Source organism: Chelmon rostratus, chromosome 21 (genome assembly GCF_017976325.1).
Source record: "Chelmon rostratus isolate fCheRos1 chromosome 21, fCheRos1.pri, whole genome shotgun sequence".
In the NCBI taxonomy this organism is placed as follows: Eukaryota; Metazoa; Chordata; class Actinopteri; order Chaetodontiformes; family Chaetodontidae; genus Chelmon; species Chelmon rostratus.
Genome location: NC_055678.1, coordinates 19608740 through 19632781, shown reverse-complemented (window position 1 = coordinate 19632781; position 24042 = coordinate 19608740). Strand labels below are relative to the sequence as shown.

The window sequence follows — 24042 nt, the reverse complement described above, 5'->3', positions numbered from 1 at the left end:
GTTAAAGGCCTTTCATCTGCCCCCATCAGATTGAAGACGAGAGGAAGAAAAGGGATTTCAAGATCCGCCGTGCATACTACGATAAGAAGGTAGCTGCGCACAACATCCCGCAGCAGCTCTCAGATCAGTCACGGTACCAATCATTTGAGCTACACTGGTGTGACTGATACCGCTGCGATGTTTTCAGATTGTGATCCTGAAGGAGCTGAAGCACTCAGACGGGAACTTCAGTGAGACCCAGAGGATAGAAATGAACGCGGTAAGATAGAGACAGGCACACAGCAGGTGGTCTGCGTCATGTTGGGCCTTTGTGGATTGAGTATCCTGACGCGCCTCCTGCTCCTCTTTTTGTCTGCAGCTCCAGCAAATCGACTATTACAACCTCACGAAGTTTTACGGCACGGTCAAGTTCGATCAGGGTGTGTTCGGCGTGTTCGAGTACGGAGAGAGGGGGTCCCTCAGGGTACGTGTCGCACAGGTTCAGGTGGAGTCCGTTCAGGTTTGAATGGAGGTTCAGTTTGCGTGTGTCAAATTCCTACTTTGAATATGAGTATTTGATCTTATGATCAAATATTGGTTCAGAATACAATCATTTGACCAGATGTTCTGATTGTTTCCATCATAGATTAATTGAGACACAGAGTAGTAGCACTCAGCACACATGAGCACTACTTGCCTAACCTTGACCTTAACTCTTACCTTATTAAATAACGTTATGGGGACTTGAAGGCGAGTACCCACAATGTGACCAGAGTAAACTAATTCATGTCTCCACAACATGAGTAATACACACAAACACACACACACACAAATATTCTCTATCCGTTTCCTCTTCCAGTATGTGCTGAATGACAAGGTTTCGTACCCTGAGGAGACCTTCATGGACTGGGAGTTCAAGATCTCCGTCATGTACGACATCGCCAAGGTGAGACGGACACTCTGGGCTCTGCTGATGAACAGAGCTACAGTGTGAACCGCTGACGTTCGATGTGTAGGAGGTGCCATACGTTCAGCTCGACACAAACACGCTTCTATATGTTATTACATCACACGTAACTGACAGCGTCACAAATGGAGGACAGACTAAATGTCTGTTACTTTTTAGTATTAAAAAGCGGACTAATTCATTTTTTGAATTAATGTGGTCAGTTATTACCGGTTGATGCCTCATAAAAAGTTTTGTTCCTTTTTATTTCGTTAGTGTGTATTTTGACATAAACATGGACGTATTTAACTTAACTTGAAATCTTGAATCTTGAAAGAAAAGCACCAATGCAGGAAATTAGAAGGCCTTAGAGTCTTTTCTCGTATAGGAACGTACCTATACATTTAACTATATTATTACTCAGCCAAATAAACTGTGAAACTCAGTATTACTCTGTTTGCCTGGTGGGTTACATAAAACTTCTTTAGGTAGGTTTTGATAAAGTTTAACTTGTCAGAGTATTTGTTCGTCTAGTCACTTTAATAAGAAACCTCTAGCACCAGGGAGGTTTATGGATTGTAATTAAAACATTTCACTCATTCCTCTCTGATGAGTTTATTACTCTACTAATCACTCTCAATCTACAAATCTGCATCAAAAAGGTTAAGTATCCAGATTTCAGATTTAGTAGATTTCTGCTAAGGATCATCATGCAGTAGCCCTCCTTTACACGGTGTAGCACAGCCACATTGTCACTTCATGACACAAACTGAGTACAATACGGTTAACTGTATGTTGGTAGATCAGATTCATATCAAGCCAAATGTTTTTGAGGCTTGAATGACACGCACATACATCATTAGAAATTGTTTTTGCAGTTCCCCCCAGCAGCCAGTAGATGTCAGTAAAGATCACTTCCTGAACCCTCTTGTCTGTCTCCTGTGGTGTGTACATCCTCTGTGCAGGGCATGTCCTACCTCCACACCAGTGACATCCAAGTGCATGGCCGCCTCAAGTCCACCAACTGTGTGGTGGACAATCGCATGGTGGTGAAGATCACAGACTTTGGCTGCAACACCTTCCTTAGCCCCGGCAGAGGTCAAACCACAGTCCTCCCTCATTAAGTGTTTGTCCATTCCTTCACTTTCACCACTTTCTGACATTTTCCTTCCTCCTCCTCTCAGACCTGTGGACCGCTCCAGAGCATCTGAGGAAGGAGGGCACCTCTCAGAAGGGAGACGTGTACAGCTTTGCCATCATCTCTCAGGAGATCGTTCTCAGAAAGAGCACCTTCTACACCGAGTGCTGCTCCGACCGAGCAGGTGTAACACGCCTACACAACCACTGTGTATGAATGAAGCCACCACCCTCACAGGCTCCTGGAAACGAAAAGAATGGAGAAAACTATTGTTACTTAAGTGACTCTCTGTCTGATAATTGCTAATGGTCTGATAAACATAAATGAGCCAATATTTCAAAAAACTGCCCTTAATCATCCAACAGAAAAATATCAGATATTCCCCTCAGAAATTAGAACAGTTAAAACGACTGTGGAGTCACCTGCAAAACTGGATGAATCAGTATGAAAGATACAGACGATAACAGAATCAGCTTGAGTTTAGAGGCTTCCACTGTGTTGATCCAGAGCTGATGTTTAGCTTTCATACACACACTCAGTAATAGTGTAATGATGTTAGAACGTTGCAGGGAATAAATGTCTTTGCGTTTCTCAACAGCAAAGCTGTCCAAGGTCATCACGTCCTACTTCAGACCTGATCTTGACTCTGACGCAGCTTCAGAGAAAGAACTGGAAGTGAGTTGATGCCACTCGACATCTGTGAGTGTGTGTGTTGTCTGATAAGTCTTTAAAGCTTGGCGTCCGCTACCTCCAAGGTGTACACGCTGATAAAAAGCTGTTGGGATGAGGATCCAGAAAAGAGACCTGACTTCAAGAGGATAGAAAACTGTCTGGGGAAAATCATCAGGTAATCGCTGTCTTGACTTTCACAGACTCGCTGAAGGTGTGACAGATGTGTGTCGCCATGTTTAGCCCATAGAAGCTCTGAGAAAATGTACAACTTGTAGTTCTTTGTAGTGGAAGTTTATCTTTTTTCCCCTTTCCTTCTCTCCTTCTCCGCTCCTTCCGCTGTCCTTTAGCAACATTCATAACCAGGACAACGAGAGCTACATGGATAACATGATCAGACGGCTGCAGATGTATTCCAGAAATCTGGAGCACCTGGTGGAGGAGAGGACGGCCCTCTACAAAGCTGAGAGGGACAGGGCAGACTGCCTCAACTTCATGCTGCTTCCTGGGTCTGTTCACACTCAAGGGAGCACGCTGCATTTGTTAGACCCCGGCCTGAAAGCATGGATACCTCCAGTGGAACACTAGCACCTCCAAAAAGCAGCACTATAGTTGAAAACTAAGCTATTTAGCCAACCAGCGGGACTTTTCCCACTGCTTTAACTGGAACAGGACATTCACAGGTGGATCGTCCTGTTTCATCTGTCTCTGTACCCGTCTCTCTCTCTCTCTCTCTAGTCCAGTGGTGAAGAGCCTGAAGGAGACCGGTGTGGTGGAGCCAGAGCTGTACGAGGAAGTGACGATATATTTCAGCGACATCGTGGGTTTCACCACTCTGTGCCAGTACAGCACACCGATGGAAGTCGTGGACATGCTCAACGACATCTACAAGGGCTTCGACAGCATCCTCGACCACCACGATGTGTACAAGGTACCGACATGGGTGGAGTTCAATAGATAGACACATAGACAGGACAGACGCCATCATTTCACCCATCTGCCTTCAGGTGGAGACGATTGGTGACGCCTACATGGTGACCTCTGGGCTTCCAAAGCGCAATGGTAACAGGCACGCGGTGGATATCTGCCGCATGGCGCTGGACATCTTGGCCTTCATGGGCACCTTCCAGCTCCGACACCTGCCTGGCATCCCTGTGTGGATACGCATCGGCGTGCACTCGGGTAGACCGCACAAAATACTGGCCTGTGCTCATTATTTCTCAGTCCTCCCAATAAAACATTTCACATTGTTTGTAAATGGAACTGAACGCTCCAGACGACAGGGTCTGTTGTGCTAAATGCAGTGTGAGGCTACAGCCTTTTAATTTGCTTCTTTCATCTATGATTGAAAACTGATTGAATGTGTTTGTGTCCAGGTCCCTGTGCAGCAGGTGTTGTGGGGATAAAGATGCCCAGGTATTGTTTATTTGGAGACACAGTCAACACGGCGTCTCGCATGGAGTCTACAGGACACCGTGAGTACAGAAATAAACACATGCATGCCAAGAGACGTGAGCAAACTGACTTACGCTGACATTCACGCTGCCAGCTGCTATGGTCCAGTTATGTTGCAATAGAAATGCACTGCTTATTATTCGTGCACTTACAGTTATTAATCAATGTAATGAAATGAATTTCCACATCCAAGCTTGAAAAAACAAACACAAATGATGCCTGTCGTTGTTCTGTCTTTCAATCTCCTCCAGCCCTGCGGATCCACGTCAGTCAGCCCACTATAGACATCCTGCAGAGGACAGACTGCAAGTTTGAGTATGAGATGAGAGGAGAAACGTACCTGAAGGTAAACATGAGCCTCTTCACTACATTCACTGAACATGTCAGACAGGTGAACCAGTTTGAGAGGAGTGCAGAAGCAAAATGTCACTGTGTGTGTTTTTCCAAGGGTAAAGGAACAGAGACAACCTACTGGCTGACAGGTGAGACGGGCGAAGATTACGACCTCCCAACTCCACCCACAACGTAAGCAAACCCTCCACCTGCTGAAATCTGTTTGAGGTGTTTGAGGCTCAGCGTGAATGCTGCAAGTGTTGTGAATGTCTGATTTTGCAAAAATATAGTCAGCCAAAAATAGTGAATATGCTTATTTGCTTTCTTGCTGAGAGCTGGATGAGACACCACAGAATATATGAAGCTATATACAGTGCAACCAGAAGCCAGTTAGCTTAGCTTAGCATCAAGACTCCCACAGGGGTAAAGGTTAGCCTGGCTCTGTCCAGCAGCAACAAGATCTGTCCACCAGCACCTCTTAAGTCTGCTAATGTTATACCTTGTCTGTGCATTTGATACTCTACTGCACAATTACTGCAGCTTGACAGGATACTTGACATGTTTAAACCCGGTTCCTGCTTTTCCAGGGAGAACTTCCAGCGGCTCCAGCAAGACCTGGCCCACATGATCCTGGCGTGTCTGGAGCGCCGCTCTCGAGCCTCTGTGAGGAGGAAGAAGCCGCTGTCAAGTCAGGGCCAGGAGGACGACAAGGACCAGGAATCAGAGGTGGAGTCAGAGAGCGACCACCAACTGGAGTACCTGCATATGGCCACTGTGGATAACACCCTCAGTACCTTCCTATAGTGCAAACCTACTGCGGAGTACATCAAGTAGCCAGCGGGTAGGCAGAGAGGGAGGAAGGGACTGTAGCATTGAATACTACAAATTAAAATACACAGACTACAAAATAATTGCCTTTTTAAAACCTAAAAGTCTCAGTGAGGGTATACATTAGGTCTGCTCGCTCTTCGTTGGTCAGGATTGTGTAAAATGTGAAAGGTATCTGCTTGATCTTCAGGATATACTTATAGAAACCTAGAAATTAGAAATCCCTGCCTTGTCCTTATGCTGTTTATTGAATCTGTGGTTAGAAGCTTAACGACAGGCAGAGGTGTGAAGACAACAGGGACGTCACCTGAACTGATCAGCCACTGTTTGTTTAAGTATGTATTTTATTTACTGCTTGGTCTAAAACTGGGCCATGTGGAGCGTAAAGCACCCTGGGCAACATGAGAGACAAGATAGTGCAGTTATTCCCAGTGCTGAAATTCTTCCACCCTTTTGGGAGGAAATGGTGAGTTTAAATGATATCTGATATATTGGTCACTCTTTAAAAAAACGACTTTTTGTCCAGTGATGTTATTTTGCAAAAATATGTGATTCTGAATTGTTTTCATCACATTGTGTGAAATCCTTAATATGTCCAGTTTTTACTCAGCAGTTATATTTTTAACAATCTTAAATGCTGAAAAGTTAAACCAAACCAAGGAAAACAGGAGCAGGAAGGACAAAGCTGGCAGAGGTGTGGAACATGACGATGAATGGAAAGAGACTGCAAACAAAACCAATGCCAGGTTTCAAATGTGAATAACAGACTTAAACAATCTTACTCTAAATTACACATACTGCTTCAGATAGTGTGTCATTCATCATGACGGTATGTACTCACCTCTGTCTGCTACGGGATCAACTCTTAATCAGCTGAGGAGACCTTTGGAGCTCCCTTTTTAAGAGCATTTTTTTAGTCACAAGTAATTTGATAAATAGTGTGAGAAATGTTTGTTCTTGTACTGGTTACTCTGTATGCATTTATATTGTTTCTGCATGCACATCTGGACACAACTGCTGGCTGTACATTTCAACCACTGAGCTTAACATGAGGTGTTTAGGAGGTAACTACTGCACTGCCTGTAACTGCTGACTGTGTGAATGACTTCATGTCAGATGCAGCACTAAACATCAGCGACGTGTGGGCGCATCGCCATCATGTCACTGTTGCGACGTCTGCTTAAAAAAAAAAAAAAAACATTTTCAGATCTGTGTTTTAAACCAAAGGACAAAGATTTATTTTTTGTTGAGGATGGTGACATTCATTTACATTCAATAATAATAAAAAAAAAACTGCCACATTGTTGAAAATATTGTCTTGTTCAGGTCCTGATGAATACAGTTGAATGAAATCAAAACACACAGCATTTCTTGAAGCCTGTACAGGTTCATCTGAGGCGGTACAATGCATGTGTCACACAGATTTGTTTGATGTATACAGACACCGAGGCTCTATGGACAGCAGAAGAAAGAAACTCCAGCATCAGATAAAAATAGTTTTCTATCCACAGCTGCCTGGCAGATTTGTTTTTTGCACAGAATAATGACAGAAGACCGCTCGGTAGGCTTTTACAAGTCAGATATTATGTAAAAACACACTCTACTGTACAGCAGAAACAATTCAGTGAATAGTGTACGAATAAAAAAATCACGTGTGGATCCAGCAAACCAAACAAGGTAACTGAACATGCAAATGGAGCTGTATAAAACAAAACATTTGAGAGGAAAACTATATTCCTGGGGAAATGTTCAACAGCATTTATGTGAACAAGGACTAAAAACTAGCATATATGTTAAAACCTGACTTTTTTTTTTTTTTTTACTGTTGGAGATCATCCAAAAAACTAGTCATCAAGTAGAAAAAAAGCAAAAGTCACCCCCCCCCCACTAAAAAAAAAAAGTCAAAGCACAAACTTTTTACTGTGTAACACTCAAAAAAGAAACCTTGAGAATAAATTAGACAACTGAATGTACAAAAGAAAAAAGGCATGACATTTCATACAAAACAGCTTGAGCCTCCGACACGAGCTGCATGAAACAGCTTGGTCTCACATGCAGCTGCAGGCCGAGCACGGAGGCTCTCTTTGACTCTACTTAAACACCTTATGAAAAATAAAATTCTCAGAGCAAATACGCACCGGAAGAAATTTACACAAATACTAAACCTGGACTCCCAGTGACATCGTAAACTACCCATTTGTCGACTAAAACGTTAATACGGCTGTTTAAAAAAATGCATGTGATAACACCTATGACCATTTTGACTTGTCTTGTCTAACGACACGTCAGTTTTGCTGCTTGAACTCAAGGCACCGAAAGATCCGAGTTAAAAAGAGCCACGAGAAAAAGCTGATGTAACAAAATAAAGGAAACTGTCTCTGTCAGTCTTCTCCCTCCTGCTAATATCACTGGTATGATTATCATAAGCACGATGAGTAACTGTATCATCTCTACTCTAACACTTAATGTTTTTTGCTAATCCAGCTAATAAGGTATTGCAAAGAACCTTAAAGGTCCAGGACATGTTTGTATTTTACACTTGAAATGTACCAGACACGAGCTTATGCACGCACACGGGCAAAATTGTATTTGCAGCCTTTTTTTTCCCAGATTTAATTATCAAAATGTTATAAAAAAAAAAAAAAAAGTCGCCAACCTAGATGGTAATTCTCGATTGTCTCACGTTATAACTCTCAACTGCTTATTGCCCGAGTGTATTTGTGTGTGTCCCTACTGTACGCTGCCGGTCAGTCAGTGATACACAGGAGCTAAACAGCAGGGGGGGGTCAGACATAAGCTGCTGACGGCCAATGCTCCATATGGCTGCAGAAATCTTAGAGGCAGAAATAATCTCTCTGCTTGAGGTAAACCTCAGTGTGCCGGACTGGACTGCAGTTCTTCACAGTTAAGCAGGATAGCTTCAATGACAAACAAAAGGCGTAAGTCTAGTGATGGTTTAGATCTTTAGAATAACAAAGTCCATCAAAAAGTGTAAATCTGAATGAATAAATATGAATGCATCCCACCAAATGTGTTTTACTCTGCGGCTGAATGTTTAAGTGGCGTTAGCACAAAAATCAGACTTATCGTTCCACCACTTCATCAACATGTCGTACAGGATGTTGGATTGCTGGTAACCATCTTCTCTTCACAGCTGTTCGCTCTATAGCTAACTTGGATTTGGAATGTGAACTAGGCTAACAAGCTTATCCAGATAACTTCGTGTGGTTACTCTTCTTTTCCCTTTTCTGTTCAGTCCCATCCCAGTGGATGAACTCAATTATTTTAATGATTAGTGCCTACCTTCAACATCTTTTTAGTAAGCTATTGCAGACATATTCTAGGCTGAACGTATATATGTACACATAGTATGACCTGCTCATAAAAACCGAACGCGCTGTTGTTTTTGTTTTAAAGTTATATATAACCCTTTACGGTCCAGCATTTAACAACTACACCCCCGTGTTCACCAGTAAATGTGCTGTCAAAAACTTATGGCAGGTATATTTGCTGAAACACACCTAAAAAATTAATCTATTTCGTAACACAGCATTCTAGAAGCTACTGTCAGGGGTTGTGCCACACACTTGTGCAGGGGATGCACGTTTGATCTGTGGTGCAGTTCCTACAAGTTGCCAATAGAGGTTGATAAAAGTCATGTGTGATCCGACTGCTTCTTAAAATTCTTTTCAATCATGCACCTGCACTGCGGCAGATCTGCTCACTGTGAGAGCAGGCGGCACGACTTCAGTGCTGCTCCGTCCTTAAACAAACAAAGACAACGACGGGAGACATCACGTGACTCTCACTACTACAAAACGGAGACGCACCTCGCTCTCCTGTCTCACCCTCGCCTCCTCATTTGGATCTCCCTCCCTCTCCCCTTCTCTGTGACTCTCTGTTACAGCCTTTCGTAACTCACGGCAACAGCGCTGTCAGCTGGGGCCAAAGCTGGCTCTGGATCCCGGCCAGGGCGACGGACCGAGGCGACGCTGCTGCTGAGCATGCACCGGCACGAGGTGATGCAGGTGTGTATCAGCACACATGACAGGGTGTTGGTGCAGGGGAAGACGGAGAGCGCTGTGTGTGTGTGTGTGCTTTGAGCTCTGTTGGACAGTGACTGCTTCAGTCTCTGACAGTCTTGCTGTGGCCAGTTGAAACCTCTGTAATATGACCTGTAAATAATGCGATACACACTGTATCCCACACCAACACCTGCCCTCATCTGTCTCCAGCTACACCATCTGTCAATTTAAAGCCAACCCAACCAATAAATGGCTTAACTAACATCTAATACTATGAGATCAAACCAATGATAACCCACGTTCACATTGAGAGCAAATACTTAGGCCTGCAAGCAGGTAAACTGAGATCAGTGTGACAGAAGCGACTCAAAACCAAAGGTGCACCTTGGGCCATCTGAACGCTCTGCATGCAGTGCACACTCCCAACATCTGCTCTCGCCTTGCCTACACAGGCTGTGGAGTCTGTGTACAGTAAGATCAACCAGTGTTAACCCATTTGGCCCAATGGTCTTCAGTACAAATCTTGGGGTAACAACAGCATCCAACGTTGGAATGATAGTAAATTCTGAATTGTTTAGGCTAATGCCTCCATGCCATCTGTGTCAACATTAGGAAAAGTGATAATCTAAAAGTGCACAGCCCTGCACACGCCGTTCGCCCTGTGTCAGATTATAGTGATGCAACAGCAGCTCCTCACTGGGTAACGAAGACAATATCAGATTTTATAGTCTCTGTCACATTTTGGTTGAGCACCTTGGATCGGCCAGCTTTAATCTGGATCTTTGGTTATAATTTACTAAGGTCCACTACTTTCCTTGGCAATATAACGTTTGCACACACCAACAAATGATCATTTCTATTATTAGAATTCGTTTGACTGAAAAATACTTTTGAAGATATTGCTGCGACTGACTGTGAGACTTAAATTTTCTTTCTTTTTGGTCATTTGGTAATCTTTCTAACTGGCATTTTGCAATGCGCTGATAGGAATGCTACAAATCTGTTTCGATGACTGTCCATTGACGAAACACACACGTACACCATGAACAGAATGTTAGAATAAGCCTAGAAAAAAATAACTTAAATTCTTGGGATTTCTACATCCGGGACCCATGGATCTGGAAAAGCTGTGGAATGAATGAAAAACAGATATTAGGACATTGCAGACCCACAACACTCTAATATATACATAATTTCTACAATCTATGCTTTGGTTTGGCTGTGATGGTGGTGATGATGATGATGAAAATGGTGACAGGATGAGAGCAAATGACTTTACTGACATGCACAATGGCTGGAGACATCAACAGAAACAAACATGTCTGAACCACATTAGTTTTAAAGTGTGCTCTTTGAACACGGACTCAGTTTTGTTTGTTTAAATGTCTTTATATGTGTGCGCTATGTGGTGGGTGTAACTGCGTGTGACATTGAGACTGGATACACAGTATGCACACAGACTGGGAAGGACATCGAACACTACGGCTGCACCGAAGGGTCACAGAGATTTCATGTCACAGCATCGGTAATGAGAGCCCACAGAGACACGACGCTCGGTCGATATCTGTAACGCTGTGCCGGGTCACGACCGAGCAGGCTGAGCATGTCCGTGTTTCCACACACATACGAGCTGGGGCGGGTCACTGTGACAAGCAGCATGGGAAAGTGACATTTCCATCAGACAGCCAATTAGCAAAACGCGCTTGCCAAGTGTTTTATCACATGTGCTTTTAGAGCACTTTGAGGACAGCACGTTCAGTGAGTCTCACGACGACGAGTGAACGTTCCCCACGAGTCCCGCAGCCACATTTTAAACGCAGCCAATGTTAAAGCTGGGGCTGCTCGATTACGGCAAAAAGCAGAATCACGATTATTTTGCTCAATACCGAGATCATGATTTTTAAACATGATTACTCATTGACTTTGGAAACATCATGCGTTTATTGAACTCCCTTGAACTTCAAATATAATTTAGCTGAAATAAGCCAAACCCAATATTATAATAATATAAGATAGTACTATTATATAAAGACCTATTTAATACATAATGTGTATTATTATGTCACTTCTTATATATAAAATGTGGGAAAGGATTCCTCAATTGAGACTCTCTCGTCCTTTTTGGCTGCTCCGAGCACCAGTACTGTGACGGCAAGGATAGACGTGCATCGAAATCCAAGCGCCGTCCGCTGGCTCGACCAGGCTCTCACAAATGACGGCGCACTTGACCGCTGTGAGCTGGACTAACACTAAGACTGACTGACTGAGTGGATTTATAAGACAGGACACACCGAGAGCATCGTTGTGAAACCGAAGGTGGCACAATAATAATAATCGTTGCCTCTATTACCTTGTTTCCATAATTGTTGGAAGCCAAAATGTTAACTAAAAAATAATAATAATACAATTATGAACCACCTGGCGCTCGTTAAAGCCTCATTTGAGCTGCAGAAAATGTCCATTTTACTGTTTTCACTGCTGACTGCATTTGCGTATGAGGGATATTTAATATACACTACTTTCAGTAAGCGCTGTGTTTACTGAAAGCGAGGGACAGCTTAGAGGTCATTGTCAATGCAGTGCCATGAAACCCTCGTGATCTCTGCGGACGTCACACACACATAAACACACACTAAAATCTACCAGGTCTACCCACTAGCACATCTATTGCACAGGTCCTCACCCATTCCCGCTTCTCTTGGGAACAAAGAAACATGACTCCCTCATTCTCTAAGCCACTCATTTGGCGTGGTATCTCTCCCTCCCTCCTCCTCCTCCTCCTCCTCATCCTTCGCGGCTTCCTCCTCCTGCATCTCGGCCGGCTTCATTCGGCATGAAGGGCGGAGGGGAAAACACAAAGAAAAGAAAAAAACAAGACAGAAAACGACAAAAAAAAAAAATGAACACGCTGATGAGTGTCAGTGAGTGGACAGTGAGAAGCTGAGAGGTAAATATCGAGGCACAGATATATATCCATATATCCACGTGAAGGAGAGGAGAGACTGACACACTGAGAGAGACAAAGTGAGAGATCGATAATAGCAGAAAACAGAGGCAGAGCTGTGTGAGTGATGGAGTGAATGATTTTGTGAATGACATTTCGAGGCGAGTGACATTTGGAGCTTTCAATGGAGAGTGCAGGATCAAAGCACGCTCGCTTCCGCTTCAGCGAGAGGAGACGCCTCCCTCCTCTGTCACGCACGCCACGACGAAACAGAGACGCACAGACAAAACACATGGAGACACCGCCTGACAGCGTGATCCTACAGAGTCTTCTAGCATGCTTTTGTTAGAAAAATGGACAGAGGTTCACCTTGGTTTTGTGGCTCTGCTCAGTACCCAGTCCAGATCCAGGAGTGTGGAGCTCCTTGGATACGACACACAGGAACTCGGCCTGGTCCTCTGTTCCGTAGCTGTACGACGAGCCGATGTTCACCATCTGGAAAGAGACAGGGACACAGATACCGGAAGATATACAGAGGAGAGGGGGACAGAGAGACAGAGTGAGTGTCAGGAAGAATTAGAGATTACAGCAGAGAAAACAAAAAGCAGGAGAGAGAGAGTAGCTGAGCGAGCCGAGATCCCAAACTACGAGGAAAGATTCTTCTCATGCGTGGTGGGGGGTGGGGAGTGTAGGGGGTGGGGGTGGGGTGGGGGGCAGCCTGCTGTTACACACACAGCAGTGGACTCAACAAGAAGCATATTTTACTTGTGGGAACAGCAAAACAACTGTGGGTCAGCAGCTGCAGGAAACAGTGCGCCAATCATAGCTGTGCAGCATGCAGTGGAGCTTAGTGGCAAAGCAGAGGGAAGCAGGGGGTCCTAAAGGTGATTCTGTGAAGCCTGTGAGGCTCTGAGTTGAGTAGGTGTCACTACTGGAGAAGGCATCAATGAACTAAAGCCTCTGAACTAAGGAGGCCAGGCCTTCACCCTTAAAAGATGCTGTTAACACTGAAAGACTTTTCCCTGTTACTGACATTACAATGACTCACAAGATCAACAGAATTGCTCCTATTTGTATTGTGTGTTCACAATGTGAGCGCTGCTGCAGTGAGTTACTCTATTCTAACAGACTGACGGTGGTGTGAGAGTCAATTACTAGTCTGCAGCTACGTTTTAGACGTTTTGTGTGCCACAGTTTAAAGTCTAGAGTAGGCTAACACGCACAGTTATTCTTCTCAATTAATCCATTAACCATTTGGTCAATATAGAGTGTCAAATAGTTCTCAATGTCAAAATATTGACATTTGAGACGTCTGAAGCAGTGATTTTTTTTTTTTTGCTTAAAAAAATCTCTTTCTCAATTAAAGAATTAGTGAAGTTGTAGCAAACTCATTTACTGTTGATTGATTGATTGATTAATCGGCTAATTGTCTCAACTCTTTGGTCTAACAAAGTCCGAATATAGACAACAAAAACAAAAAAGACCAATGTGTCTAAGTCCTATAATCTATAGTGATCTAATTAACACACAGTTGTCATCTGATTGTCTGTGAATCTAATTTGAAAACTCTCACAGCTGAAGGTAAAGAACAGCTGTGCATGTGAGTCCACTATACAGCACCACTGCAGGATATGGGCCTCATCTGGGTTCTGACCCTTCATAAGAGGCTGAGGGTACTGACACTTATGGTCTGCTGCACCTGTGGTGCTGAAGGCTTTATGTATTTTGATGTGTTGATGTGGAAATTTCAAGATTAGACTTACTGGGACTACCTGTGAAAGCATTTACTGTATGTACTCACTAGATTAGTCCTATTTAACGTCAATAAATCAAGCCAACTAATGCAATCTGGGAGTCCTAAACTTGTTTTGGGAGTGCAGATAGCAAGGCTCAGGTCAGGGCCAAGGGGTCAGGCCAAGGGTCAAGATTGAAGGGTCAGCAGCAGCGTGAGTCCAACCCACAGTCCAGAGCAGTCCGGTGCGGGGCTTTCTGCAGGCGCGCACGCTGACCTGCTCAAACTTCCAGCCGTCCGACATCGTGGAGACCATCTGGGTCAGCTCCTCCTCCTGGCACTGCAACACTCGGTAGACATGCTTGGGGGGCACCTGCTGGGGAAAGAGAGGAGAGGGGGGTGAGATGAAATGTAAACTAAACGATGAGAAAGGTCATATGGTGCAGCTTCAATTTCTACTGCTTAACTGTAAGTGGCCAAAAACTCAGGCCCCACAATGACCACATGCCATTTGGTCAATGAACCCTTACAAAGCTGATCCTGCTTTAGGCCACTTTTCACAAACGTATTCAACTGTCTTTACCAAACCTTTGCAGCATGACATGGAGGTGGTGGACAGCAGTCGAAGAGAAATAAATAATGCAGTCACGGGCGAGCTACAAGCCCAGCGCTGCTGTTTTCATATCTCTGCTCCACACTAAACCCGAGGCAAACACGAGCAGCCAGGCCAGCAAAGTACAGTAGAGCGCAGGGAAAGTGGGTGTATGTTTGGGAGGGCAGTGGGATTATGTAAGGGTGAGTGCAACCATCCTGAGAAAAGAAAAGAAGGGAGAGAGAAGCCTGGTGAACAGCACTGCTCTCTTTAGAGAAGCACAGGAGGGTGAAATCACGAATAAAGACAAAATGACTGCAATACAGTTTGAGAATATTAAGCAGCCTGTGTCTCACTGTATCTCTGTCTTCATACAGTCAGTGTACACATGAAGCACTATATTTGGTAGTTTCATTAAAAATGACTGCACTGACTGATGTGATGTGTTGGAGCAGAGTGAGGCAGCAAACTCCTACGCGATAAAAACACCTGGAAAAGTTGTGCGTATACCTGCGTGGCTTTGGAGTCCCTCTCCACGATCCTCTCCTTGATCAGTTTGATCAGTGGGGTGATGTTGTAAAACTCAGCCTCCTCCAGGACACCTTGAAAAAAACAGAATCACGCAATTCAGCTGCTGCTGGAGCAAAGTGGTTCCCCAACATTTAGGTCAGACAGAACCCCACAGCCCCATCACATGAACTAAAGATCCCCCTCATCAATACCACTGTTTGTCCCCCATACGTCTTTTACTCTTAGCTAAGTATTTGAATCATTTCCCCATTGCTTTTAGCAAACTGTTCAGATTTCTCTGCTTGCTTGCAAAGTGTTTTTCACACACTCCAGGTGTGTGCAGGCAGTTTATATGTGGACGTTTCCACATTTACTGGACTAGAAACAGAAGCAATAAGAGACGCTCAAGGAGAAACGACACGACGCGAGGCCGTATGGAGGCACACAGTATTGTTTAGCATTTCCTTACTTTCTCCTGGCTTATAAATAAAAAAAAACCCATGCATCCAGGACCAAATCTGAGTAGAGTCAAAGCATATCAAGACCTTCTTCAGCCAGCTCCTTATTGTAGACCAGTTTGCCATGTCGCAAGTAGTTGAGAATGGGACCGAAGTAGGTCGGGTCTCTGTCAATCACATAAGCTCCTGTCTCGTCCTGTCAAAGGGAAAGAATCACAGAGAAAGAGGAAAAAAAAAAACACTGGCCATTACATTATTGTCACATTATAAACTTCATGCATTTACATTACTGCAGTAAGCTTTTTTTCACGTGTTCAAATATACTACTTTTCATTTCCTCCCTCAAACACTGGACCTCATCTGTGATATATTGAGTATTTTTAGACCCAAAGGCTGACTAGCAGGAGAAAAACATCCTGGTTTGCTATTTTCATCTTGTGTATTGCAGCACTGGCTGCCCAGAGAGGATGTACGTTTGCAAGATGGACTGCAGAGGCCTCCAAAATAAAAGCCCTACGTAGAGTGGAGGCTCTGTTGATGTTGGAGTGATGTGATGATTTATGGTTTTGACAAGAAAATGTACTTAAATTTGCCAATTTCTAACATTTTTACAATATTTCTGCGTACGAAGCTCATAAAACTCGGACAAAAGAGGAACTTTTCAGCCTTTATTCTAAAAAGCCCTGTTTCCAAAATGTTCCATAAAACCCTGTTGCTTCCTCTTCCAACATTGCTTTTTACACCTCCCTCGAGACCTCCCTGCCACAGCAGCAGCTTTTTGCAGCTGGACACAGAGCTTACTGCTTCCTCGCACTTCGGAGTTGTTGCTGGTGACTTTGTTATCACACGTGTGTCGGCAGCCTGCTCCTCTCCCACCTCCAGGCTACTTCTGACAAGCCTGCTTGGCTGTTATGTCATGACTACTGCCCCTCCAACATACACACACAAACACACACACACGCACGTCCTCCCCCTGCTCTTCCTCGTGATTATTGCTTGAAGCAGAGCCCCCTTTTGGAGGTGAATTCACAAAAGAGCCACAGCTGGAAAAATTCGCACAAAAACATACAAGCCTTTACAAGACTCAAGCAGAGGGATACAGATGAGGAAAAGAAGAGAAATTGTTGGGACTCATCAGTCGCTTCTACTGATAATGTGTCATTAACACAGCTGAACGGTTTCTGTAGGCACAGAAGCACACAGGGCAGGCACAAAGACACGGCCTTGTGCAGCTCTAACTGGCTACCAGTGTTTGGCTGGTGGCATGTACATTAATATTTTGGGCCTGGGTCTGTGGAGAAAAGCACACACTGTATGCACACAGTCAAAGAAAAAGAAGATGTTCAGCTCAATAAAGAGAACCGACTCTTTTCACATGACCGACTCTTGCCATGGTTGTTTGCTGAAGCGCAACGGACAACCTTAGCCTGCAGCAGCATCTTGTATAGACGCATGTTATCACTGTCCTCACTCATTCACACACACAGTACCACTCACCCTGACTGGAACTGCTGTGACCTTCTATTATTTGATTTATAACTCTAAACTAAAAGGCTGAATCCAGACAAAATGCTTTGACAGTGTTAAAAGTGAGTGAGACGTCCATGTTAGCGGCACAGTCGTCCAACTGGACTGTAAACAAATGAGTTGGCTTGCGGCCAGTTTGCCTCTCCTCTTTTCTTCTTCCTCCTCCTGTGTGGAGGTAGAGGCTCTGAGGCCTGGACCTGGAAGTGGTTTCCTCTACCCAGCACTCTCTGCAAATGTGTTTGCTATGTGAGGTCTGAAGGCCAACCGGTGCTTCAAACAGCGGGTGGGAAGTGGGTGCACGACAGCTTTGGCAAACATTATCAGTGTCATTGTGGCAGCTGCACCAGCGAGGCTCTGAAGTGTTTGTGGGGTGTCCTCCCATACAGTCCAGCAGGAGAGCACAGCCTTACTTCCACTCGCATCTCACTGAACTGGAGGCAGCATCAGCTCTTTGTCAGTTTAAACCGACCCTAGAGGTTCAAGGTCGACACATCTCATACTTCATGAAAAGCTGTTTAACAATGATGTAGACTGGGAAGGTTTTAAATTACATTTCACAAAAATAACACTGCATATCTGAAATTACAATACGTTTGCCAATGTAATTTTACTAGATTGCTTAATAAAATAGCAATCTTAGCATAATCAGATATCTCTCATTAGATTGACAGTCAAGCCCAATATCATGTCTGGCTCCCTAAAAATAGAATTTTTGGATGTTAAGCTACAGCTTGTGACGTTCCTTCCTGTTTCCGTATGTGATTGCTTTTGATTGGGCAGCAAAAGACATTTCCAAGCAACCAAGTTACCCATTGCTCAGACACTCCTTGAGTTTCACTTTAGTAGCAGTACCTCCCGGAGCAATGACTGCTTATAATACACATTCACAGTGACTAGAAAGAGAAGTAATCCTGAAAGACAGTCATACAGACAGAATGACTGACTGAATGAATGAATGATAGATGGGGTGTTGTCTACCCAATTTATATGAGAAGTACCATTCTCTTCTTCACGTCCAGCCAATCTTTGCTGGTGGAGCGTGACAGGAGCTTCTGCTGAGCTGTTCCCAATGTGTTCAGACTGTGAAGCAGTCTGCAGGACGGAGACGCGGCTGCATGAGCGACAGATTAGTCGAGAAAAAGAAAAAAAAATGGCGGGGAGACAACTATGCTAGGCGAAACAGTATGACAAATAACCTTCTTGCAAATAATGGCGACAAAGAATCACAGAGGGACACCGCCATAGAGACGGAGAACGAAGACACACACACACGTACACGCACCATCCTAAGTGAGCAGAGGAGCTGCAGTGGAGGACAGACCGACGCCTCGTCAACGTGACTTGACTTGACAGTGTGGGCATGACAACACTGGCAAAAAGCTTCCTCAATGTGTCAGAGCCTGGTTTCTCTCACACACACACATGGACAGAATTGGTCGTTGTTCGCTACGTCAGACCCATTTGCAGCCGCAGCGCATCGACTTGCTCGCATGAAAATATTTTCGGTTGGCGCGAGGACTCGAGCGTTAGTTGGAGAGTTAATGGTTTACTGAACATTTGTTCAGGGAAATAGGATGTGACTCCACAGCATCTCCATGTAGAGGTACATCCCACAGGCTACAGTGTCACCAATAGCCAAACAAAAGCCTGTTCACTCCTCATCTCACACACACACACACACACACACACACACACACACACACACACACACACACACACACACACACACACACACACACACACACACACACACACACACACACACACACACACACACACACACACACACACACACACACACCTCCATTCTGCCAACATTGGGGCTGACGGACGCTGAAAAAGAACTTAACACAGCAAAATGCTTCGTTTCCTGCATTATTTACGGTGACACCTTTTCAAACATCACTTCTTTTGCTTCTTCTGGAAGTGATTTGTCACTCCAGAGGCAGATTTAAGCAAGGGCAGTCGTTCAGACTCAACACGACACCTGCCCATCAGTCTCATTCAATCACTACTCATCAATTAATCCAAGCTTGTCGTATTCATCATACAGTGAGGCATAAAAAAAAGTTCACATTTGACTTTTTAACGTTGCAGCCTGTGCATACATTGTGATGTAGATGCTGAGCTGATCCACTGTCTTGGTGAAAATGTGAAAACACACACACATACTTGGCCTGTAATACTAATCGAAAGGGGGGCAAGAGTTGTGAAAAAACCTTGGACGTGAGTGTGACTTCTAATTAGGGATCAGCCAAATTTATCAGCCTCGGCATCGCAGATGGCCTGGCTGGGCCGCCGACTTCTCGGTGTTGGAGACATGTTTGATGTGGGAGGCGTCACGGAAGATAACGCTGACAAACACGTTTGATTTCATGTGCTGGGTGAATAAAACAGATCTGTGGCCTCCTCACAAAAACGGATTCTTTGGACGTTCTTAAAAAGGCCTGCAAGTCTCCAAACCAGATCTCTAATCCAGGTATGAAAATATATTGGAGAGTTTTTCCTGCAAACGTTTCCAAATGGTAACCACATGTCATGTATAACCATACAATTGCTGTTTTTCTCCATATCTGCAACCTATATTACTTCCATCTGTATGTATTGATGGCTAATTTTTCTTGTTTCTTCCGACAAAAGGTTTGTGAAGTTCAACCCTGACTTCTAACCAAACGCCTAACGAGCACTTACTGTGTGGCCCAAGTCTAATGTGTGTATCCTGATGGTTGAAAAGGGACAAGTCCACACAAATCTGTACTGCTTATTCAAATGAAAACCTTTGCCTCTAGCATTTTTTGTTTCATTTTTACTAGTCCCTGCCCTTGCCTCATTCATATTAGACATCTCACAGCACAGATAAAGTGATAAAGCGAGTTCAGGCATGTGATGGAATCCATGCTGATACTGTGGGATGGCACAAAGACTCCCACAGTTTTAAACTGTAAATAAAAAAAAAAAAAGTTCCAGCGACAGCCCATCAGAAATCACCTGATTCCCCTGGTATTCAACAAGAATTAAACCAGTGCTAATCACTAATTTGTGGTTACACTATGTGATTATGGTTCCCGACTGGCCTTCCTGTTACACCTGCACAGCTGACATCATCGAGCATCACCACAGCTAAATCTCGGCTACATTATGTAATTGGCTTTGGACGGTTCGAGGTCAGCCTGGTTCATGTTAACAGCAGATAGCCCTGGGTTTGGTTCAGCGCAGGGCAGCTGAGGTGCTGCTAGTCCTATTAAACAGACACACACGGCCAGACAGTCTGTGCGTATGTGGGTTTAAAAACAGTCGAGAACCCCTGAGCAGAAACACGCTAACATCAGCGGATTAGAGGGGGAGTCCGGTGCGGATAAAGTCGGCTTCTCTCCTGAGCGAGAGACGAAAACACACACTGAACTGCTCCTCGGTGAGACTCGGCTTCAGATCTGGCCGGTTTCAGCCTGGAGTCTGCTGGGAGAGGCAGTGTGCTGGCACACTGAGCCCCCTCAAAGACACTTCAATATGCACTTCACACTTTCCCAGGGTAACTTTTGGGACAAGACTTTGCAGTGTGTTCAATTTATTGATGTAGTAGTAGCACAGGTATACTGCAGGAAGTCAACAACAGAGCTTAAGGACGGAGCGGCTTCACCACTTTGTGAACACGTGATTGTATGAAGGATTGTTTGTTTGCAGATGACTGCCTTCTGTGCAGCTCTGCACACATCTGACGACCTCAGCAGCACGCATATTCTTGCTCACTAAACCCCTCCAGTGACGGGCGTTTCATTCTTGGAAATCAGAATCTCCGGTTATAATACAAAGGAACGTAGGAACAGACAACAGATCATATCGCTAAGATCAACTGGCAAACCCAGTATCAAAACCTGAAACATGTCTCTCTCTCTGGTAGGAAAATACTTGCATCAAGTCTTTCTCTGGTGTAACATCTATTAATGTGTAAATACTAAACCCTGCCTGGGCTGGCTGTGTTCAATGTCTGACAAAAACGCCTCTCGACCGTCATGTTCATGGGCCACACCTCAGAGGATTCAGAGCCTCGCCTACAGCTCACTTCATGTTTTTAGGATGACGGCAGGTTGAGGGGGCCAGAAAACAAACGCGCTTAAATCAAGTCCCTCCGAGTCTCTCGAGCCTCCAGAGTTTGTGATAAAAAGCAGCAAATAAAAAAAAAAAAGACACAGGCTAGAAAGGACAAACGTGTGATAAGCATTCATAGTGAGTCAGCTGCCGAGAGCGAGCGTGAGGAGAGGACAGGACGGCGATGATGACGGGGATGGAAAGAGCGGAGATGAGGGAAGGAAAGAAGGGAAGAGATGTAGGTGTGTGTTTGTGCGTGTGAGAGAGAGAGATTCAGAGTGTGAGTGTGTGTCTGCAGGCGGTGCAGAGGGAGCTCCTGACAGGTCGTGGCTGAAGGTCACGCGGGAATATTCTTTCCACAGAGCCTAGTGGTGCAGCGGGGGAGCGGTCGCCACTGCTGTCGGCTGAAAACCTCCCAACTCTGATTTTGGTGGTTGCTTTTCGCTTTGTCACTTTAGCTGCAGGAGGACCTGCTCTTCTGCAAGCCACAGACACGTGACACAGTTTGAAACCCTCCACTGGATAACACCGAAAGCACACGGCGTTGACGCGAAACATGAGCTGATTGGGATTTGGCCTTTTAACAATTTATACTGCGAGATGATATAAACGTGTCAGATTTCTGCCATCAGTTTGTACTGTGTTGAGTATTATTAAACCATTATGGCCGATGTGAATCAATGAGGGGGCCTGTTTTTCCCTCCTCTGTTGCACTGTTTCTTCCACTTTTCCCTGTCAGACGCTTTTTTTGGGGAGACTTTCCTAATCTGAAGTCGGTCTAAGGATAGAGGGTGTCATACAGAATGCAAAGCCCCATGACGGATAATTGCGATTGTTGTTGTGATTCTTGGGCCCAATAAATAAAACTGACTTGACTAGGGCTGCAACTAACTTTTATTGTCATGATTGACAAAACCATAATTAATTTCCTGCCTTTTAATGTTTAGCAAACACTGAAAAATGCCTATTATAAGTCCCCAGAACCGATTGTGACAACTTCAAATGTTTTATGTTGTCTGACCCAAAGCATTCTATTTCCTATCAGCTCTCTACTTTGCTATCTAATAGAGTCATAAGGAACAAAACCATACATAATAGATACCACTGTATGAAAGTACACACACCATGACAGAGCATTTTATTACGTCCGCCTATGGCTGATTTTCCTACAGTTGTTATAACAGAGGACATTTTGAAAGCACGGGGGCATCATCTGACAGCAAAGAAATATCAATTTACAGCAGACTCAAAGCTGTGAGGAAGACCTACCACCCCTTTCTCTGGCTGTCACATACATGCATATCAAAGGCTGAAGGATAATAGAAATCTGCATCATTCATGAGCCTCGCCAGCCCTTCCAGTGTGTTCAGTCTACATGTGACTGGGAGACACACAATACATCTCAATCTCTCCCTCCCTCCCTCTCTCTCTCTCCATAAGATGCCAGCTGTACAGCCACTGACTGTGCAGCTCCCTGCAGAAAGAGGAGGCACGTGTTCATCCATCTGACCCGAGCTACATTCACACCGCGAAATGATGCTGAGACACACACACACACACAGAGGAGAAAGAGAGCTGCACATGTACAGTATATCAGCTGGTCATTAGACAACTCTACACCTACTCAGGAGCCACATTTCCAGGCCAGAACAGAGCTGTAGTAATAATTCTGGGAACTGCACACAGATAACACAGTTATACTAGAATATAGTTAGCCAATTTAAGGCTGCTGTGACACCTTAGAGGATCATAGTGCACAATTCAGCTATTACTGTTTTACCATTCAGTCTTTGCTGGATATAATGTTGATTTTCAAAGCCATAATGTGCTTTGCTCCGTGCCAAGACCTGCATATTTTAGCCAATGCCCTTAGTCTGGTTAAAGGAAATCCACCTTTCACACCACAGCAATGCCCATCAAAGTAAGTCATGGTGATGTATTTTGAAGGCGCAAAGCAAATGTTTGTCCAGCCAAACTGAAACCATGTGTCAGGGTGCAACAATGCTGGCACGGGGTGAAAAACACACGGCTGAGAGCAACACTGCGGGCATGTTAGAAAAGGCTTTTTGAGGCTTTTCCTCTCGCTTTGTCGCCATGTAAAACTTGCAGAGAGTAACGCCGTTTAACTTCCAGCCTCCTGTCTGCTCCTTCGTGTGTATAAGGTTCGTGAATGTTGGCTGACTGAGAAACAAAATGCAAACAGATGTGATAACACAGCTTTAAATTGGGAACATTACAGCATTGCCAAAGTCAATAGTGTAGAAAGTCAGTGTTAGCTTATTGGCAAGTGTCATGGACACACGCCGACAAAGTAGAAACCATTTCTCCCTGTTGTGAATGAAGTTACGGTCGCTGGGAGTGAGTGGCGGGTCCTGGGCGGACTCACCGTGTCTGAGTGCAGGTCCTGCTGCTGGCACAGCCGGTACAGGAACGAAGTTTGCTCCTTCAGGAGGGTCTGCCGCGTCGTGAGGAACACCGTGCCGCCGACGTTCAGCCTTACCCACTTCCCGTTGTTACCCCCGGCGGGGTTGATGACCGAGCCGTTACCGATGCTCTGCGACGCCGTCCCGCCGGGTTCTGTCGCGCTGGCGGTGGCGGAGGTCGCGCTCTCTCCCGCCTCGCTGTCTTTGTTGTTGTTGTTGTTGTTATTGTTGTTGTTGCTGTTGTGGTGGTGGCAGCCGTGGTGCGGCGACGGCGCAGCGACGTCCGCCGGTTCCCGCTGGTCGTCCGCCGTCGTTGCCATTTGGAGCTGTTGGAGACTGGGTGTAGACGAGCGAGGGCGTCCGTCCGCGTCCGCTGCTGCCTCGGCTTTTTCTCTCG

At 44.8% G+C, this 24042-nt stretch overlaps 2 protein-coding genes across 6 annotated transcripts in view; one reads left to right on the top strand and one right to left on the bottom strand.

Moving 5' to 3' along the window:
* The window catches only part of gucy2cb (guanylate cyclase 2Cb), an 11820-nt gene extending 5251 nt beyond the window's left edge, over positions 1–6569 (top strand). For both annotated transcript variants that reach the window (XM_041962071.1, XM_041962072.1), the window contains 15 exons: positions 30–89; positions 188–259; positions 359–463; positions 839–925; positions 1891–2023; positions 2110–2247; positions 2662–2738; positions 2819–2910; positions 3083–3241; positions 3471–3663; positions 3740–3914; positions 4109–4207; positions 4439–4533; positions 4636–4712; positions 5108–6569. In XM_041962071.1, coding sequence (XP_041818005.1) covers positions 30–89; positions 188–259; positions 359–463; positions 839–925; positions 1891–2023; positions 2110–2247; positions 2662–2738; positions 2819–2910; positions 3083–3241; positions 3471–3663; positions 3740–3914; positions 4109–4207; positions 4439–4533; positions 4636–4712; positions 5108–5324 — 1779 coding nt within the window. In that variant the 3' untranslated portion in view covers positions 5325–6569. The remainder of the gene's footprint in view (positions 1–29; positions 90–187; positions 260–358; positions 464–838; positions 926–1890; positions 2024–2109; positions 2248–2661; positions 2739–2818; positions 2911–3082; positions 3242–3470; positions 3664–3739; positions 3915–4108; positions 4208–4438; positions 4534–4635; positions 4713–5107) is intronic.
* On the bottom strand, positions 6559–24042 carry kctd17 (potassium channel tetramerization domain containing 17). Of its 4 annotated transcripts, none has more exons than XM_041962074.1 (7): positions 23609–24042; positions 15697–15805; positions 15152–15243; positions 14279–14425; positions 12687–12812; positions 12057–12195; positions 6559–10500 (listed from the first exon to the last, which is right to left on the bottom strand). In XM_041962074.1, exons 1-6 carry the CDS (start codon positions 23963–23965, stop codon positions 12097–12099), a joined length of 930 nt encoding a protein of 309 aa, XP_041818008.1. In that variant the 5' UTR covers positions 23966–24042; the 3' UTR covers positions 6559–10500; positions 12057–12096. The 4 variants fall into 4 exon arrangements, with proteins under 4 accessions (XP_041818008.1, XP_041818010.1, XP_041818009.1 ...); XM_041962076.1 differs by having other exon boundaries at positions 14327–14425; XM_041962075.1 differs by having other exon boundaries at positions 14279–14422.

Excerpts from the sequence above, each read along its gene's own strand:
- kctd17 (XM_041962074.1), bottom strand. The coding sequence starts at position 23,965 with ATGGCAACGACGGCGGACGACCAGCGGGAACCGGCGGACGTCGCTGCG. Across the intron at positions 15,244-15,696 it reads TAAGGAGCTGGCTGAAGAAG|GTGTCCTGGAGGAGGCTGAG; the intron begins GTCTTGATATGC and ends GTTTTTTTCAAG. Across the intron at positions 14,426-15,151 it reads GGGACTCCAAAGCCACGCAG|CAGGTGCCCCCCAAGCATGT; the intron begins GTATACGCACAA and ends CTCTTTCCCCAG.